We start from the raw sequence: 21,129 nt of genomic DNA on the forward strand, positions 1-21,129 counted from the left end.
CCCCTGGGTGTACTGCGGTCACCTTTAGGATTATACACTCCTGGGTGTACTGCGGTCACCTTTAGGATTATACACTCCTGGGTGTACTGCTGTCACCTTTAGGATTATACACCCCTGGGTGTACTGCGGTCACCTTTAGGATTATACACTCCTGGGTGTACTGCGGTCACCTTTAGGATTATACACTCCTTGGTGTACTGCTGTCACCTTTAGGATTATACACTCCTGGGTGTACTGCTGTCACCATTAGTATTATACACTCCTGGGTGTACTGCTGTCACCATTAGTATTATACACTCCTTGGTGTTGAAGGAATCTATGTTTTTCAATGTGTATATATCGGTGGGTGACAGCATCTGCTATTAGATATTAGTTGTAAGAGGACAGTATCAGTCACTATGTCTGGCTCCAGTGAGGCTGCGGGTGAGGGGCTGTCATCAGCTGAGCTCTCAAGCGAGCCAAGGTCATTGTATGCAACCGGCGCTGGGCTGTCACATGGTGGTGTGGTCACATCGTTTAGTAATATCGGCATCGCCGTTGCTATAGTGATTTGGGTCAAAAGTGCCGTTGCCATAGTAACAGTCATGAGAGAGGTCGACATCGCGAGACTTGAAGACGGTAAGCTGTCGGGTCTTCAGGAGACTAGCCAGATTGAGACCGACGCACAGGCGAGCAGACGCATTGATCAGAGACTTTGATCCCTCCTCACCCTCGCTGGGTGGGGGAGGGGAAGTGACACATCATCGCTAGCTTCGGCTAACAGGGAATGATTGTTGGCTATGACGAGGCCCAGAACCATTGGACTAATAGCATAAGAGACAGTGGAGAAGAATTAACTAAGACTGTTCAAGGACATTAAAGAATTGGTTACATCTGGTACGAGGCTTTGTTTATGGAATAAACAACGTTTTTCCAAGAAAGGTACCACGTTTGCTAGTGTCGAATTCTTCTGATTACGGATTGCATTAACGGGGATGAAACAGTTGTACAGCCAGTATGCGAAGGTCGACTTCGGAGTAAGAGATAAACACAACGCAGAAACTTCATGAAGACAGGTGACGAGGTGATACTGGCTGATGACCGATATCCATCAGTGTACTGCTGTCACCATTAGTATTATACACTCCACAGCCAATATTTCAGATACAAGCAATTTAAGCAAATATATATTAAAGTCTTTGGCTGATTTAGATGTGAAATGCATCTTCATATCCTGCTGACGGGTCTATCTTTTCCACTCTGTTTTATTTTTTTTTACATCCACAGCCAATATTTCAGATACAAGCGAATATACAGTATATTAAAGTCTTTGGCTGACTTAGATGTGAAATGCATCTTCATAGTTCATATCCTGCTCACCAATATACCTGTACAGTATACTGTACATGACTAAACAATAGAATGACCATGCAAACAACTCGCACAGACCACACCACCCAATAGTAAATAGTAAGAGTAATAGTAAGAGAGTAACAGTGTTATAACCGGCGAATGACAACATATCCCTAATATCATATTGGGGTTCCTCATAGTCGAGGTTTGCTGTTCTAAACACTGTGGCATTTACACGTGTCGGCTCAAAGACCCCAGATAATATTGGAATATTAATGTATAGACAGACTTCTGTTCTGTCATCCTGTTTCCCAAGCTATGGTCCAGGACTAGGACTGTTTCTGATCTTACTCTAATCTAATCTCAGTCTTAATATTTGGTTTAGCTCTCTCTCAGGGTGTGTTTGGTTGCTTCGTGTCTACTCCTGCATACAGAACCATAGCTGTGTGTGTGGTTATGTTATGTTATGTTATGTTATGTTATGTCAGAGGCTGCTGTCCAATGAGGAGGAGAAGAACAAGGACATCATCCAGGAAGTCTGCTTCATGGTATCCTTTGGTGACCTGGGGACGTTGTGGAGACATTTTGGTTTAAATTAGGAGACACAAACACAAACGCATTATTTCATCACTTCCTTACTGCAGTGCTAATCACACTGGCCAGACCTCAGACACTCCACAGTTCAAAATCTGATTGAGCATTTTCCACACGCTCCCTGATGTTCTAAATCTTCTGTTCACTTAAGTCCCAAATCCTTGTTGTAGCTGACAAAAATAAAGCCTGAGATATTCTAATCAACCATCCAACTATAAAATGGATCAATTGAACATGGACATTGTCAAAAATATAGGTCATGGACCTTTGGACATTTTGTCATGGAATTTGATCAACAGAAACTTGTGTAGATAACTTGTATATAGAATGTTGCTGTGTGTGCGTGCTCCTTGACGTGGTGCCGTAGAAAAAACTGTCTGGTCATCCCAATGTGGTCCAGTTCTCCTCTGCTGCCTCCATCAGTAAGGAGGAATCTGATACTGGACAGGCTGAGTTCCTTATACTCACTGAGCTGTGTAAAGGTATTGTATACCTCCTCGCCTCGCCTCGTCTCTCCTCTCTCCTCATCTTCGCTCCTCTCTCCTCTTCTCTCCTCTCTTCTCCTCCTCTTCTCTCCTCCCCTCCCCTCATCTTCTCTCCTCTTCCCTCCTCTCATCTGCTCTGCTCTTTTCTCTCTCTTCTCTTCTCTTCTCTTCTCTTCTCTTCTCTTCTCTTCTCTTCTCTTCTCTTCTCTTCTCTTCTCTTCTCTTCTCTTCTCTTCACTCCTCTCCTCATCTTCGCTCCTCTCCCCTCTTCTCTTCTACTCCTCTCTTCTCCTTCTCTCCTCTCTTCTCCTTCTCTCCTCCCCTCTCCTCTTCTCTCCTCCCCTCTCCTCTTCTCTCCTCTCATCTCCTCTCCTCTCTCCTCTTCTCTTCTCTTCTCTTCTCTTCTCTTCTCTTCTCTTCTCTTCTCTTCTCTTCTCTTCTCTTCTCTTCTCTTCTCTTCTCTTCTCTTCTCTTCTCTTCTCTTCTCTTCTCTTCTCCTCTCCTCTTCTCTCCTTGTCTCTCCTCTCATCTCTTGTCCTTCCTATGAATTATTTATAAAAACATCAAACTAGGCAGCAGTATAGTTTGTTAACCTTGTCGATGATGAAACCATTTCCTTTCTTTTCTCTTCCCTCACACACCCGGTCATCACTTCCTTTCAGAAGGATTCTAACGACATTTCTTGAGAAAAAGCTGAATAATCATTTTCTTTGTCTATTCAACATAGTTGTTATTTCTGTTGAACATAGTTTTTATTTCTGTTCAACATAGTTGTTATTTCTGTTCAAGGATGTATTTGTAACTTTACTAATTTTTGATTTAGTAAAAAATATATATTTTGTGACATTTTGTAAAATGTTCATGAAATATAGCTTATATCTTGAATGAACTGACTGACTGACCAGCTGATTGACTGACAGATTGGATTGCTTGATTGATTAATTAATTAATTGACTGTCTGTTTCCAGGTCAGTTGGTGGACTTTGTGAAGCGTGTGGAACAGAGGGGACCCATGTCATGTGACACGGTGCTCAAAATCTTCTACCAATCGTGTCGCGCCGTGCAGCACATGCACAAACAGAAGCCTCCAATCATACATAGAGATCTGAAGGTCAGTCCATGTCAACATGTCCTGGCATGGATGGATGATAAAGGGATGTTTCAGTTGAATGAATGAAGGAAGGAATGATTACAATAAATCAATTGAAATAAAATGATTGATTGGTTGATTGTTTGGTTGATTGGTTGGTTGATTGCTTAATTGATTGATTGGTTGATTGATTAAATGGATGAATTAATGATATCATTATTTAAATCAGTGATTACCTTGGCATTTATACTGAGAAGGCCTCAGCTTTACACTGAATGTTTCCAGATCAGGACAGGCTCTTTTACTGGTAAATCAGATCAGGGTAGAGTGGGATATGTTCTTAACACATTCTGTGCCACGCCTCTTCCGGGAAACGGCTATGCTCATGCCACCAATTAAACCAATGTAGTCCGTCACCTTGTTTGTAGAGCTATAACTATATTCTATATTATAGCTATGGATACAATACTATAGTCATTTGACACTGGGTTTCTTCCGGTCAAGATGCAAAGAAATAAATTTTCCATCCATACGTTCCCGTGTTATACCGTGGTGAATATAAGTATGGTTTTAGAGCGGTCTAGTGTAATTCATGAAATGCTGAGTTAGCCCTACACGTCAATTACATTGTAGACGCTGGCGTTTCTTGCCTGAACCCGCTATTGTTCCAGAATCAAATCTACAATGTATGTATTCTGTTCCATCATGAATGCATGAAAGGGGGGGGGGGGTCGTTTCTGATGATTTGATCGTCAGTAACGGCATTCGCATTGAACACTAAAAACGGTTATCAGCCTGATCTGTGTAAAAGGATTGCATGATCGATGGCTTCCGGTTTGCGATGTTCTGGTGAACAGCCACATGAAAGAGCTCCCGGCCATTGAATATCAGAAAAAGGAAATAAAACAACTCAAAGCGAAATAAAAAGTGACAATTCAAGGATATAAGAGAGGAGGAAGGAGGAACACGAGAAAAGACGAGCGAAAAGTGACCCCAGAAGAAGTACAAGAGGGCACAGGAGATGATTCAGGAGATGATTCAGGCTGTCATGACGCAGTGGGAAGCTAGCATGCAGGCTAACACCCAAGCTAAAATGCAGATGGCCCAGGACGTACGGGCTAGCACACAGGCTATGGAGCTAGCTAACCAAGCTATCCAAGCTAGCACGCAGGACATCCAGAGCGACATCGATGGACTCGGGGCTAACGTGGCGTTGGACCGCAGCGAGGCCTGGCCGGAGAAGGAGCTGCAAGCTAACATGGAAGCTAACACAAGGAATATGACGCAGCAAGTGATACAAGCTAGCGGGACGTTGGACCGCAGCGAGGCCTGGCTGGAGAAGGAGCTGCAAGCTAACATGGAAGCTAACACAAGGAATATGACGCAGCAAGTGATACAAGCTAGCAGGACGTTGGACCGCAGCGAGGCCTGGCTGGAGAAGGAGCTGCAAGCTAACATGGAAGTTAAAAACACGTGAATATGACGCAGCAAGGGATACAAGCAGGGCACGAAATTAACTTTTTGACTCACCGGCCAGTGGCGGGTAGATGGGAAAAATCTACCCGCCAAGCATATTTCTTAACAGCCAAAAAAACGCATTTTTGTGTCTCATATATATAAAAGAAATTCTGTACATTTCAAGTAGATAGGGTATTATGTTGACGAATACACTTAAATAAGAGGCCAGAGTAAAATTTTAAGCAAATTATTTTAATATATTCATTGATGATTGATTAATCAATGTAAATTCAATCTTAAGCTTAAATTGTAACCTACTGTTAAACATCATCAGACTCTTCACTCTACCCTCTTTGCAGGATATAACGGAACATAATTAGGGATGCCCCGATCACGTTTTTTGCCACCGATACCGATCGTCTATGAGCCATATCAACCGATACCGATCGTTTTTGGTTTACATTTTTTCTTTTTTATAAAATATATATTATATTGGCTTCCGGTATGAGAGCGGAAGAGTAGCACGCATGCGGTGAGGCTCCTGGTCAAAAGAGCGAAAAACTGAGAAATAAAGACCCGAAAAGTGACAAAGTGATCAAAAATCAAGATGCAAACGAGAAGGAAGGAGGAGAAAACAATTATGAAGGAAAGAGAAATGGACAACTCGCAGGAAGAGGAGAGTTCGATGGAGCAGAACCCCCGAGGCGAGACCGAGAAGGAGCAGGCGGAGGAAGGGGGAGTCTCGGCTGAGACGGACAAGGAAATGCCAGAATGGGCCGTGCTCATGCAGGCCGGGATATTGGCGACCATAAAATTGAACTCGGACACGATGCAGGCGACCATAAAACTGAACTCGGACACGATAAGAAATTATATTGGGAAGTTACGGGAGGAATTGAGGAAGGAACAGGAGGACTTCAGAGGTGAAATTAATACAGAACTCAAAAGGGTGGATGAGAAGATGGCGGAACAGGACAGAAACGTAACAGAGGTACAGACTAGAACGGCGCAAATGGAGGAATGGAACACAGAGATACACGAGGTGTTAACGTGTGCGATTCAAAAACAAGAACAGATGGAGACAAAGATATCGGACATGGAGGGGAGGTCACGGAGAAATAACATCAGAATATGGGGATTGAAAGGAGGAGTCGAAGGGGAATCGGTGATCCAATATGTGGAAAAGCTTATCAAGGAACAACTGAAGGAGACGGGACTGGAAAAAATGGAGATACAGAGGGCCCACAGGGCGTTGGCTCCGAGACCGAAACCGGACAGACCTCCGAGGGCGGTGATTATTAACTTTCTGAGATTTGAGATTAAGGAATTGATACTCAGAACCGCGTGGACCAAGAAGATAGAAATCGAGGGGAAAAGACTGTCGTTTGATCAAGATTACTCGACAGCGGTAGCAATAACACGCGGGACTGAAGAGAATTCTGAAAAACGGAATGAAATTCCAATCACCCATGACCTCGCTAAGGATTCACTGGAAGGAAGGGACGGTGACGTACGCGACGGCGCAGGAGGCGGCGGAGGAGATGAGGCGATGGGGGATGCAGATGGCGGAGGACGGAGAAGGAAGGGGACAGGAGGGCCAGACGCGGAGCCTGCAGCAGAGATTGGAGAAAGCATGCAGATGGACCAGAGTAGGAGATCGAAACCCGGGAGAGGAGGGAGGAGAGATGAGAAGGCAGAGGTGAGACGTGACAGACCGAAGGCGGAGACGGACGAGGAGGCCAGAGACGGAGAAGGAGAGGAGAGGAGGCGGGATTGATTGATTGATTGAAAAGTTTATTAACAGATTGCAGAATGGGTACAGTACAGTACAGCTCAATACATACAATTGTTAAGGGGATGCAGACCAGAGAAAGACTTTCGTCTTGTTTACATCAGGGTCCCCCATTTTCAATTCATCATAACATATATGACATACATGACATACAGATAGACAGTACTGCTACATCTATACATTTATGACATATCAGATTTGCAAATACAGTACTGTTTGTGATACAAAAGTGTCCAGAAAAGGAGTGTATATACATTTGGCATAGAAACTGTACATTGGAGGAGGTTGGTTGGGTGGGGTGGGGTTGGGTGAGGGCTGTACATTGGAGGTGGGGGGGGGGGTGGTTGGGAAGGGGACACACACACATTTTACACTGTACTGTACATTGGAATATTGACAAAGCCTTACTTGGTCATTTACTGTACAACTAGGTTAGGACATTTGTAGGGGCCAGTTTCGAATTGCAGTCTCACGTAGGTGTTTTTTGAGTGTTTTTGAAGGTGGGTAGTGATTCACATTTCTTTACAGCTTTAGGCAGGGCGTTCCACATTGATGTGGCATAATTGCGAAACGTGTTTAGTCCCTTGTTTGAGCCGAATCTGGGTTTTACATGATTTGTGGAGCTCCCTCTGGTGTTGTGATCGTGGTATTCACTGACCTTTGGGAAGTATTTTGACATGTACATGGGTACCTTGGTCGCGTAGTGTATCTTGTAGACCAGGCCCATTGCAAGTTGCTGTACTCTGTCGTCTACTCTAAGCCATCCTAGGTTGTCAAAGTGGGCAGGGGTGAGGTGGGTTCTAGGAGTCAGGTCAAGTAGTAGTCTGACTAGCTTGTTTTGAGATGTTTGTAATTTGTTTTTTAGTGCCTTTGAGGTGCTTTGGTACCATGAGGTGCAAGCATAGTCGTAGTACCCTTGAATGAGTGCTCCTGCTAGAGTCTTCAGGGTATTCTTGTTTACCAGAGAGGAGATCCGGTACAAGAATCGCGTTCGTTGGTTGACTTTTTTTATTACATTGGATGCCATTTTGTCACAGGAAAGATTAGCCTCTAGGATGGAACCCAGGTAGACCTATCTTCTTTCCTTGTGATAATATTGTCACCCACTGTAACCGAGAAGCCGTCGGTCTTGCTGAGTTTGTTATTTGAACCGAAGAGAATGGACTCTGTTTTGCCCATGTGTAATGATAGTTTGTTGTCGGCGAGCCATATGCAGATTTTGCCTAGTTCCGAGCTGAGGGCTTTTTCAACCTGTAACTTGTTCTTGTCAGAGACCAGCAGGGCTGAGTCCTCCGCAAACAGGAACAAGTTGCAGTCACAAGCTGACGACATGTCATTTGCATAAATTAGGAATAGTAGCGGTCCTAGGGAGGAGACGAACGGATGAGTACACGCACAAGAGATTGAAAAAACTATCCAAATAGAGACAAAATATAGAAACTGAAATAACATATACATAAACACACATTCCCAGGTAGAGGCAGGATATAGGAACGAACATAACGTATACATGGACACATAATACACATGCAGATGGAGGAAATAAATGGAAATATAATTAGGTATGATAGACGGAACACAGAACATATTGAAACAAGTACATAGACGCACGCTGCGAGTAACACAGTTCTCCACTTGCACAATCTGAAAGTAGGCACTTCCGGCTGACTTCCGGTTGCCAATGGTACTTCCTGTCCCATCCAAATACATTGGTTTTAGCTACTTTTCTCCCCTTATTTAAACAACTTTGTCGTCACAGAGAGGCAATGAAACGTTTGTATTATTATAGTATAGAATGTATTTAATAAGCAAACGTTTGTCAGCAGGGTTTTTGGGCTGTATTTCATGTAAAAACGTTTACTGTTAGTTTCCTTGCTCAGCCAGCATTAGCTAACGGAAGCTAGTGGTTAAACAGGCCGGATTAGCTTTGAGCTAACTATCTTTCCCGACCCATGTATTCATTCCATTCTAAACATAACGTTAGTTTACAAAACATGACCTGTCTATATAACGTTGAGGAACAAATTATAAGTGTGTGGGTGTGTGTTTTGGTGAACATTGGACTGCAAACAGAAAATGCATCACAGTTAGACAGTAGCTACTGTTAGCTGCCCTTCCGGATTAGCTTTGAGCTAACTATCTTTCCCGACCCATGTATTCATTCCATTCTAAACATAACGTTAGTTTACAAAACATGACCCGTCTATATAACGTTGAGGAACAAATTATATAGACGGGTAATGTTTTGAACAACTAACGTTACGTTTAGAATGGAATGCATCGGCAAAGATCGTTAGCTCAAAGCTATTCCGGCCCGTTTATCAACTTCCTGTCATTTAGAAATATGATTTTATAGTGAAAATCATTACCAAAACGTCCGGAAAAACCTCACGGGAGCATTATAGACTGTCATACAAATGTACAAATGCTATAAGGTGGCAAGAAATGCACTATAAACAATACTTTGGGTCGGGAAAGATAGTTAGCTCAAAGCTAATCTGGAAGGGCAGCTAACAGTAGCTACTGTCTAACTGTGATGCATTCGACAGACAGACCGGCCCAGGCAGTTCAGCGTCGCGGAGCATTTAGCCTGCTGGCTACCTAGCTCCACTCGGGAGCTCCAGCAGCTTGTCGATGTGCTACAGGCCTGTACGCTGCGACGAGATCGTCGCAAATTGCCCCCTAATTTGGCCGGTGCGAATGAAAAATTATATCTACTCGCAAGCTTGCGAATAGTGATTTCACCCCTTCATTCGCATTTCACTACACTAACATTAGCCTACAACCAGGGCTGTACAGGCGACATAATGTTGCGGTTGTAATTTCATTAGACAGACCAGCGCGGACATTTAATAACATGCAATTTAATTGACACGAGCAATGGGCTAACGTTAGCTGGTGGTCCCGAGTGAAGCAGGGACGGTGGAAAAGTGAGGAAAGGGGGTGGGTTATATTGACAAGTGACAACGCTTGACAACAGAAGTTTAAACATAACTTCATATTTATTAGTTATTCGTTTCTGTATATCATCGACCACTGTGACTTTCCATCTCCGTGTTAGACTCTTCCTGTTTACATTCGAGTGTGACGTCATCACCTACGGCAGCTTAGACGATCAAAACGCGAACCTAGAACAAAACCCGGGGGGGGGGGGGGGGGGGCTGGCTCTCTTGTGCGTTCTCGCCCCCTCTCTCTCTCTCGCTCTCTCTCTACATTCAATGATTTAAAGTAGCCAAACGTTACAGACAGTATAAATACTAACTGGATAGTTGATGATAAACATTTAATTTCATTATCTGAAATATTCTAAAATCATTAAGTCTGCTATAAGCCATTATCCCTTTGTGTGTAATTATTATTTTCTCACAGTAGTATATATATATATATATATATATATATATATATATATATATATGTGTGTGTGTGTTTGGCTAAAGTGGATAGAAAACACAGTACTGTGCAAAAAAAGGGCACCCAAGAGTTTTTATATAAATAGTCTTAGATGTAAATAATTTTTTTTATTAGTGTGTCAGTAGACTACTCTTAGTACATTTTCATTAAATTATTTTTTAAAGCATCTTCATGGTTTAATAATGCAAACATATGTTGCAGGGACTTATTATAATCATCATATTGGCGTGACTGTATGCATCAAAGGGTTAAATCAAGCATTTTTAAGTGCTTTAGGAAATGTCAAAATATTGCGATATATATTGTGTATCGTGATATGGCCCAAAAATATCGCAATATCATTTAGAGGCCATATCGCCCAGCCCTACTATAATGGTAAAATAGTTATTTAAAAATTTGCCCCTAAAAAATATTATTTGCCCCTAAATTTCTCATTTAGGGGCAAGTGTGCCCCTAGTGAAAAAGCTTAGCGTACAGCCCTGTGCTAATAGCCTCAGCAACCTAACGTTAGCTGGCTCCAGCAGATCGACAAGCTGCTGGAGCCAGCTACCGTTAGCTGCTGGCTACCTAGCTCCACTTCAACCAGCATCGGGAGCTCCAGCAGCTTGTCGATGTGCTAATAGCCTCAGCAAGCTAACGTTAGCTGGCTCGATCTGCTGGAGCCAGCTAACGTTAGGTTGCTGAGGCTATTGGCACATCGACAAGCTGCTGGAGCTCCCGAGTGGAGCTAGGTAGCCAGCAGGCTAAATGCTCCGCGACGCTGAACTGCCTGGGCCGGTCTGTCTGTCGAATGCATCACAGTTAGACAGTAGCTTGCATGTTCTCCCCGTGTTCGCAAGGGTTTCCCCCCCGATAAGATAAACCCAATGGAAAAACATGCACAACAACAGATCGCTAACGCTGTGGCGTCCTTGACGAAGACGGGCAGGAGCACTTGGATTGGTCCCCTGGCGCGGCCCTCGCCGACGCCGGTCTGCTCCCAGCTGCCCTTGGGGGGGAGGACGACGGGATGGGTTAATCGCAGAGATGAATCGCATCTGCGATCCTACAAAGAACAATGGTCCTGCATTATAATTATTATAGCTACTGTTAGCTGCCCTTCCGGATTAGCTTTGAGCTAACTATCTTTCCCGACCCAAAGTATTGTTTATAGTGCATTTCTTGCCACCTTATAGCATTTGTACATTTGTATGACAGTGTATAATGCTCCCGTGAGGTTTTTCCGGACGTTTTGGTAATGATTTTCACTATAAAATCATATTTCTAAACGACAGGAAGTTGATAAACGGGCCGGAATAGGAAGTTCCAAGTCAGTCAGAAGATCCTTAAGAACTTCTACTCATGTACAATAGAGAGCATCTTGACCGGCAACATCACCTCCTGGTTTGGGAATAGCACTGCACAAGACCGAAGCAGACTACAAAGAGTGACACGTTCAGCCGAACGCACAATTGGAGGGGGGCTCCCCACCCTCCAGAACATTTACAACAAGCGTTGCAAGGGCAAGGCTAAGAGAATCATTAAAGACTCCAGTCACCCGAACAACTGCCTCTTTGAACTGCTGCGGTCAGGCAAGCGATACCGGAGTCTCAAGGCGAGCACAGAAAGACTCAGAAGAAGCTTCTATCCCCAGGCCATCAGGCTGCTAAACGAACAATGAATGAACACTACACAACAACAACCACCATAGATCCCCCCTACACAACAACAACCACCAAACGCACATAGCACACACATCCACACGCACACACTCACTTTAAACAAACACACTGTAGCACCCACTCCACACACTTTATAGCACACACCCACTTTAAACAAACACACTGTAGCACCCACTCCCCACACTTTATATTTATTGATGAAGGATTGCACTACAACTCGTACACCTTACTGTAAATTGCACCTAAATTGTACCTCATCCCATTTCTGCTTTGCACTATATAGTACTGTACATTAGTACACTGCATAGTATTGTATATTATATGGTAACTCAGAACATTGTACATATGTCTATACCGAACACTGTGACCTCATTTTCTTCTTCTAAACTACATGCTATACTATGTTATTTGATACTATCTTGTCTAGCACAGTCTCTGGAGCGTAACAGTAAGAAGCATTTTGTATGAAAGTATTCTGTACTTCTGTATGACAACTATTAAAGAAACTTGAAAACTTGAAACTTGAATAGCTTTGAGCTAACGATCTTTGCCGATGCATTCCATTCTAAACGTAACGTTAGTTGTTCAAAACATTACCCGTCTATATAATTTGTTCCTCAACGTTATATAGACGGGTCATGTTTTGTAAACTAACGTTATGTTTAGAATGGAATGAATACATGGGTCGGGAAAGATAGTTAGCTCAAAGCTAATCCGGCCTGTTTAACCACTAGCTTCTGTTAGCTAATGCTGGCTGAGCAAGGAAACTAACAGTAAACGTTTTTACATGAAATACAGCCCAAAAACCCTGCTGACAAACGTTTGCTTATTAAATACATTCTATACTATAATAATACAAACGTTTCATTGCCTCTCTGTGACGACAAAGTTGTTTAAATAAGGGGAGAAAAGTAGCTAAAACCAATGTATTTGGATGGGACAGGAAGTACCATTGGCAACCGGAAGTCAGCCGGAAGTGCCTACTTTCAGATTGTGCAAGTGGAGAATTGGAAGGGATTAAGGGGATAAATGGACATCACATAGAAAATAGAGAGGAGGAAAAGAAAGTAAAAAGGGGTACACAGAAGACACCACACACGGGTTTGGGAGGAAGGAGGGACATTGGAACATATGAGCCACATTGAGAGGGACCTAGGAAATGGGGGTCTTTGATCAGAATGAAGGACAGAGCGCTTTTGACCAGGAGCTCGACAGCAATAAAAACAGTAAGAAAGCTAGACAAATATGACGAGCGGTTGGGGGTAAAGGTTTCAAACCCCCAAGCTGTCTGGAGGAGTCCTCTCACTAGGAGAGCAATTACTCCTCACCCACCAGCAGGTGACAGGGGGGGACACAGGGACCCCCCGAACGCCTTGGGAGCACTTTATGTAAAGTTTATGTTTTTTATTTATGTTAATCATTATATGTATTCGGTGAAGAGAGCGGAGGCTACAACCGGAGGGGGGAATGAATGTGACATGGGGGGGACTGACAGACGAAAGAAGAAGAAAGATGACAATGGTTAAAGGTATAAAAATTATGTCGTTAAACGTTAATGGAATGAATAATACGATAAAGAGGGGCAAAGTGATGTTGAAGTGTAAAAAAAGTGAGATGGAAGTGATTTTTCTGCAGGAGACACATTTGGTAGCACAGGATCATGAGAAACTGAAGAGATTTGGATATGAAAATGCATACTATAGTTCCTTTAAACGGAACCTGAGGAGAGGAGTAATCACGTTAATCAAAAACAGTCAAATTTGAATTGATCAAGGAAGTAAGAGACAAGGAGGGAAGGTTTGTTCTGGTGAAGGGAAAAATGGAGGGTCAAATGATTACGTTAGTGAATGTTTATGCACCCCCAGAGAGTGAGAGGGATTTATATGAGACCATTTTTGATATGATAGTGATGGAACTAGAAGGGATATTGGTATGCGCGGGAGATTTTAATGTAGTACTGAATCACGACCTAGACACCACGAGTACTAGAAAAGGACGGGCACCAATCAGTAGATATATGAATATTCAGATGACGGAAATGGGAATTACAGATGTTTGGAGGGGGATGCATGCCATGGACAGGGAATACACACATTACTCACACCCGCACGTGACATATGCGAGAATAGACTACTTTTTGATGACGACGGGGGACAGTTACAGGGTACGGGAGAGCAGAATAGGAGTAGCGGACATATCGGATCACAGTGCCATATATCTGACAGTAGATCTAGAAGGGAGACTGAGGAACACGATCTGGAGACTAAATGTAGGAATATTAAATAACAAGGGGGTGGTGAGTCAGATCAAGGAGGAGATAGCCAGGTATAAGGAAGAAAATGACAACGGGGCGGTAGATCCGAACATTCTATGGGACACACTGAAGGTGGTGATGAGGGGGAAATTGATGGAGAAGACAGCAATGCTGAAGAAGGCCAGAACGGAGACATATCACAATCTGATAGGGAAGCTGAAGAAGCTAGAGGGGAGACACCAGATATCAAAAGAACAGGAAACGCTCGGAGAAATCAAAGAAGTAAAGGCCAGGATAAATAGGGAATTATTGACGGAAATAGAAAAGAAAGCGAGGTTCATGAAACAAACTTACTATGAAGGGGGACCAAAAGCGACCAGATTGTTGGCTAGGAGAATTAAGGACGCAACAGAAGTTGAACACGATGCACACAATAAGGGATATAAAGACTAATGAAATATTGAGAGACCCAGCTGAAATAGAGAGGACATTTAGAGAATACTATGAGAAACTATACACACAGCCAAAAGCAGCGGGAGAAGAGGAAATAGAAGCATATCTGGAGAAGCTAGAGTTACCATCGATAGGGAAAGAACAGAATGAAGAATTAAATAAAATAATTACGGAACGAGAACTGGAAGAGGCAATTAGTAGAGCTAAAAACAACAAGTCTCTGGGGAGCGACGGATTCCCATCGGAATTCTACAAGACATTTAGAACGGAATTAGCACCCATGTTAGGGGTGGCGTTCAGACACACGATGGAAGAGGGAAAAATGCCCCCCTCGTGGAAGGAAGCCATAATCACCACGATACCGAAGGTAGGGAAGGATAGAGAATTATGTAGTAGTTTCAGACCTGTGTCCATACTCAACGTGGATTACAAGATGTATACATCGATAATATCAAAGAGATTTGAGACGTTTATGCCAGACATTATAGATAAAGATCAAACTGGATTTATTAAAGGGAGACAGACACAGGACAACGTGAGAAAGACATTACACATAGTAGAGGAGATACAAAAACAAGGTGGTAGCGCGGTACTGATTAGCCTAGATGCAGAAAAAGCATTCGACAGTGTGAGCTGGACATTTTTATATAAAACATTGATGAGGTTCGGACTGAACGGGAGGGCGATGAAGATGATCAAGGCGCTATATCAAGAACCGACAGCGAGGGTTAAGGTGAATGGCAGCTTGACGGATAGAATCGGATTAGAGAGGGCTACCAGACAGGGATGTTGTCTCTCACCAACGCTCTTCGCCGTTTTCATAGAACCACTGGCACAACTGATCAGACAGACCGAGGACATTAAGGGAGTAAGGATAAAGGGAACGGAATATAAACTAGGCCTATTTGCGGACGACGTGATAGTATACATGAGGCAACCAGACAAGAGCTTCCCGGCACTGATGGATCTACTGAAGGAATATGGCCACTACTCAGGATACAAACTAAACGTGACAAAGACACAGACCTTAGCATGGAACTATACCCCAACGACGGAAATTAGGGAACAGTACAGGATAAGATGGGACATGGACAAGATTAAATACTTAGGGGTGAACATCACGAGAGGGGTGGAGAAACTGTTTGAGGCGAACTATACACAGATAAATCAGAACATCAAGAGAGACTTAGAGAGATGGACAGTAATGCCCTTGGACTTCAATTCAAGAATAGCGGTCATTAAAATGAACATACTATCAAGGTTACTGTACCTATTCCAGTCAATACCGATACAAATACCACAGAATCAATTCAGGGAGTGGGACAGACTGATATCGAGGTTCATATGGGCGGGGAGAAGACCACGGGTCAGATATAAAACACTACAACTACCAAAGGAAGAGGGAGGGATGGCAGTACCCAGCCTACAAGATTATTACTATGCAGCACAACTGAGAGCAGTGACGTGCTGGTGTAACGACAGATATGAGGCAAGATGGAAAGACATTGAAAAAGAAGGGGAGGGATACAAGGTACAAGCTCTGGTGGGAGATGGGGAACTATTTAAAGAAAAAGAGGGACTATTAGATCCAATCACCAAATGCACCTTGACCATATGGAACAGAGTAGTAAAAACACAAATTGGAGAAGCAGTCAGGGGTTCTGAGATGGGTAGCACATGACAAGAGATTCAAACCAGGGAGGTTAGACCATGGATTCAGAAGGTGGGAGAGGGGGGGGGGGGGGGGCAACAGCGATATGCAAAATGATAGAGAAGGGGGAAATGCAGACACTACAAAAATTAAAGGAGAAATTTGGACTAGAAAACAGGGACCACTTCAGATATCTACAGGTTAGAGACTACTACAACAAAAAATAAGGGGGGCCAAAGACAAAGAACAGAATGGAATAATAAAGATGATAGTATGGGCATACGAAGGGGGGCAAGGAAGAGTAATATCAGCAATATACCGGGCTATAAGGGAGAAATGGGAGAGAGAGCTAGAGATAGAAATAACCGGGAAGGAATGGGGGAACATATGCGAGGTGCAACATTCAACAACAGGATCGAGGATATGGAAAGAGTTTGGATCGAAAAACATAATCAGATTCTTTATAACCCCAGAGCTGAAGGGAAAATATGCACCAACACAAAGAGCATGCTGGAGGATGTGTGGGAAGGAGGGGGCAAATCACACGCACATATTCTGGGGATGTCAGAAGCTGAAGGGGTATTGGGAGGAGATAGGGGAGGCAATGATCAGAATATTAGGATACGGGTTACCACAAACAGGACTGGTGCTTTACTTAGGGGACCTGACACACGAGGGAATACAAGGGGGGGACAAATATTTAATAAAGATAATGTTGATAGCGGCCAGAAAAGCAATAACGAGACTGTGGTACAAGGAAGACCCACCGACAATAGCACAATGGGTAGGAATAGTGGAAGAGATACAGGATATGGAGAGGATAACACACATGCTGAGGTTACAGGAAGAGAAATTTGGAGAAAGATGGGGAAAGTGGGAGGATTACAAGGGGAACGAAAACGACATCACAGAGGAAGAACCAAATACACCACAAGAGGGCGAAGGGTAAAGGAGGAAAGAGGTTCAAAGAGGGTCTCTGAACCCATGTCACACACTTAATGTTTTCTAATTTTATTTTTGTTTAAGGTATGACAACTGTTTTATGTTTATTTGCTTAAGTCAGTATTTTTTATTTTTCGTCTTTTGGGTATTACATTTTTTCTTTATTATTTATGTCTGTTTAATAGTGTTGTTGAGGTTATTGTATATGTCGTGTTGTTTGTCTATAAATGTTTAATAAAAATGTAAGTTTAAAAAAAAAATATATATATATATATATATTATATAATAATACTTGTAGTTGGGAGCTCCAGTAGCTCACCACGTACCGCGAGCGCTATTTCAGCGCCGTGGACAACCGTGCTCGTCACGGATCTGGGGCTTAGCGAGTTCGAATCCCGACTGCAGCCGTGCCTTTCCCAGAGTGTCTTCCTGAACCCTGAACCCTTTCAGCCTGTTTCTGTCGGTCATCCTTGACCAGTATAAATGTGATAAACACATAAAAGAGCCAGGGGAATGGCCAAAAGTTTAAAAAAAAAAATAATACTTGTAGTTGTATTATCTGCGAGACATCGCCACCACGCAACAAGTCAAAATGCTCGCTATCTGCAAACAGCTCCACTGTGTGTGTATACTCGAGTAGCCTCCAGCTCCAGCAAGGATTTTCCGGCGCTGCAGCTGGACCCTATACTCTGCTTTGGTCAAATCACATTCAGCATGCTCTCATGCGATGGAAGCCAGGGGCTCGAATACGCATCGAATCAATGTTATAAGACATTGATATCAGGAGCTATCTGTAGCTACTGCTAGCCGGCTAGATAACGTTAAGACAACGCCTCAGTGAACTATTTAGTTTACTGGGACATTTCGTAGTGAGCTAACGTGAGCTAACGTGAGCTACCTACCTAGCCAACGGAGGTATCATGCACTACTAGACTATTGCTGGAGCATTTGTTGATATCAGGAGCTAACAGTAGCTAGCCGGCTAGATAACGTTAGACAATGCCTCATGTATTAAACTAAAAGTGAATAGTTGACTGGGTCATTTTGTAACGGTAGCTAACGTTAGCTCACGGAGGTCCCACTAGACTAGAGCAGTCAGCAGACTGCCCGATGCAATAGGAGCCTCTGTGTTTACACGGGTTTGGGAGGGGCAGGAGGAGGAGTGCGCTGCAGGTCTGTGTGTCTGAGACAGAAGTCAGCGAGTGAGAACTCCGCTAAGAATTGGATCATGTTTTTCGATCGGTTTTCACATGACTATTTGGTTACCCACCACATGGCGGACAGACCTCTGTCTCACTTGCCAAACCTAAAATCTGCCCGCCAATGGCGGGTGGCAGGCTCTAATTTCGTGCCCTGGATACAAGCTAACGTGGCGTTGGACCGCAGCGAGGCCTGGCTGGAGAAGGAGCTGCAAGCTAACATGGAAGTTAACACAAGGAATATGACGCAGCAAGTGATACAAGCTAACGTGGTGTTGGACCGCAGCGAGGCCTGGCTGGAGAAGGAGCTGCAAGCTAACATGGAAGTTAAAAACACGGTGAATATGACGCAGCAAGGGATACAAGCTAACGTCGCGTTGGACCGCAGCGAGGCCTGGCTGGAGAAGGAGCTGCAAGCTAACATGGAAGTTAACACAAGGAATACGACGCAGCAAGGGATACAAGCTAACGTGGTGTTGGACCGCAGCGAGGCCTGGCTGGAGAAGGAGCTGCAAGCTAACATGGAAATTAACACGATGAATATGACGCAGCAAGTGATACAAGCTGGTTCGGGAGAGGTGAAACGGACGGCCCCCAGGGGAGGGACGGGGAGAGGCTGGATACAACCGGACCGACCAGGACTCGGGCACCGAGGTGGGCCGGACCATCCGCACACGAGATGCAGGTGCGGAGGTTGCCCGGGCCGGCGAACATGGGGAATCACATTCGGAGACCGGACCGGGAGCTCTGGAAATGTACTAACATATGAAAGATAAAAATTCAAATAAAATGTTGGACAATAATAGGGACATTGGAGAATCCCCATTGGGGATATCTACGTCGTTATAGGAGGGGCCCTCCAGGAGAGCCTTGCCCCTCCAACCCGCCAAACGGGGGTTAAACGGGGTTAAAAAGAATTACCTGGGAAGTGCCAATTGTCTTTAGTCTGCTTTTATATTATTTTCTTCCGAGTTATGTTAAAATAGCAGTTGCTTTAAATGTGCACATTGACAAATATGAAGGACAAGAATTCAAAAAGTTGGACATGAAGAGAGGCTTGGAGAATCTCCTTTGGGGGGTATTGCCGTCTCTGGGGGGGGGGGCTTCTCCAGTGGGAGGGCTGATCCCCCCCCCCCAAACCGCCAATCGGGGAAAGAGTGCTAACCATATAACCATTTATGTTCACTTCATTTTTTCTTATTGTGTTATTGTGTTTTCATAAATATATGAGTGATGTCGGTGACTGGAGGTACAGAGGTGGGCAGGCTGGGTTCAGTGGGGGGGGGGGGGGGGGGGGGTGTCGAGGGGAGGGGCCATCGTTCCGGCGGATCGACCCGGGGGAGGGGGGGGCCTTGCACGCTGTGGGATTGGTATGGGGGGGGGGGTGGGGTTTCCTGGGGCCCTCAGACGCCGTGGCCTGGGCGGGCTGGTCACCGGGCCGGGGGGGCACCAGGCTTGGGGTCGCGGGATCATTGAAGCGTGGTGCTTTGGCCTACTGCAGGCCTGGGCTTGGGGTTCTCGGGGGTCGGGCGGGGGCGGTTGGGAGCTCTGGGTGCTCGGCTCCGCGCATGGTGGACCAGGATATGGGGGTGCTCTGTTTCTCTGGGAGGAGGGCAGGAGGGAGGGGTTTCTCTCAGGGGGATCAGACCGGCTGGGCTTTGCCCGGCGGGGTTCTGTGTGTTGGGGACAGGGTTTCCGTTAGAAAAAATTGTTGCCGGTCTCAGTGTCCGGTAGATTTCAATCTACCGGACAAATGGGATCAATTCCGGTCAGAGTTTATTGAGCTTAAAAACAATTGATAGGCAGGCTATATAAAGAATGACATCCTCAAGGCATTTATAATATTTTAACTTAAAACTAGGCTACTTTTGCGTATACAGTCATTAATATATTCCAAATAAAATAAGTCCCTCGAGACTTCGTGCTGCTGCCGACTTGAGGTGTCGGTGGGCAGTCTGCCCGACATTAATAAACAGCAGTCTGTTATAATCACATTTTTATGAGCTAACGAATTCCGTTATATTGGACATTTGTATTAATTATATCAAGCGAAGAACTGAGAAATTTGGCAGAGAGAGACGGCAACATTATCGTGGGTTTGCGTGATGACTATCTCCACCTCCCAACGACTTCAGTGCTGGATTTGCGAGAGCATGCAGCTGCAGAGCCGCAGAGCCAGCTGTGTTTTCAGGTCCGGTCTGGGGACCGCTCAGCAGCGCCCCCCACCCAACAGCTGAATTGCCAATGGCTGAATTGGAGTACTGCACTGTGCGGGCACAGCTCTGTGGGTTCTGCGGCTCTGCAGCTGCATGCTCTCGCAAATCCAGCACCAAGCTTCCGCTGACAACATCGTTGTCATTATTAGACCTGCTTGGTGAAGCATCAATGAAACAAATGTAATGATTGTTTCGTTCATCGCATAGGCTATTTAATTTTAGCCTATTTTAATACAATTCAAATAATCAAATTGTGCTTAGAGGGAATTATTTTCACCGGACATTATGACCGGAGAGATTTAAATATTCGGACTTCAACAGATTTTGCCGGTCAAATACCGGTAATTACCGGCTAACGGAAACCCTGGTTGGGGGGTCGGTGGGCGTGGGGTGGGGCTCTCGGTGGCATGGGAAATAGCGGGCTTGGCTCGGTTGGGGGGGAGTCCCCTATCCTCTTCTCTACTGGACCTGGCCCAATCGATTCAAGGGACCCGTGTCGCTAGGGGCCCGGCGGCGCGCACATCGGCCTGAGATATGGGGGGCTCCTATGGGCTTAATGGGGGGGGGGGTGTTGGGGGAGGGGGACCATAG

General features: G+C 44.5%; 1 protein-coding gene across 3 annotated transcripts in view; it reads left to right on the plus strand.

Moving 5' to 3' along the window:
* gak (cyclin G associated kinase) overlaps window positions 1–21,129 on the plus strand; it is a 180,278-nt gene that overhangs the window by 53,282 nt on the left and 105,867 nt on the right. For 2 of the 3 annotated variants that reach the window (XM_084329893.1, XM_084329894.1), the window contains exons 3-5: window positions 1,821–1,880; window positions 2,294–2,408; window positions 3,380–3,522. In XM_084329893.1, the coding sequence (XP_084186019.1) occupies window positions 1,821–1,880; window positions 2,294–2,408; window positions 3,380–3,522 (318 nt within the window). The remainder of the gene's footprint in view (window positions 1–1,820; window positions 1,881–2,293; window positions 2,409–3,379; window positions 3,523–21,129) is intronic. The other variant, XM_084329895.1, reaches the window with a different exon arrangement.

This window comes from Notolepis coatsorum (assembly GCF_963971535.1).
Source record: "Notolepis coatsorum genome assembly, chromosome: 1".
Classification (NCBI taxonomy): Eukaryota; Metazoa; Chordata; class Actinopteri; order Aulopiformes; family Paralepididae; genus Notolepis; species Notolepis coatsorum.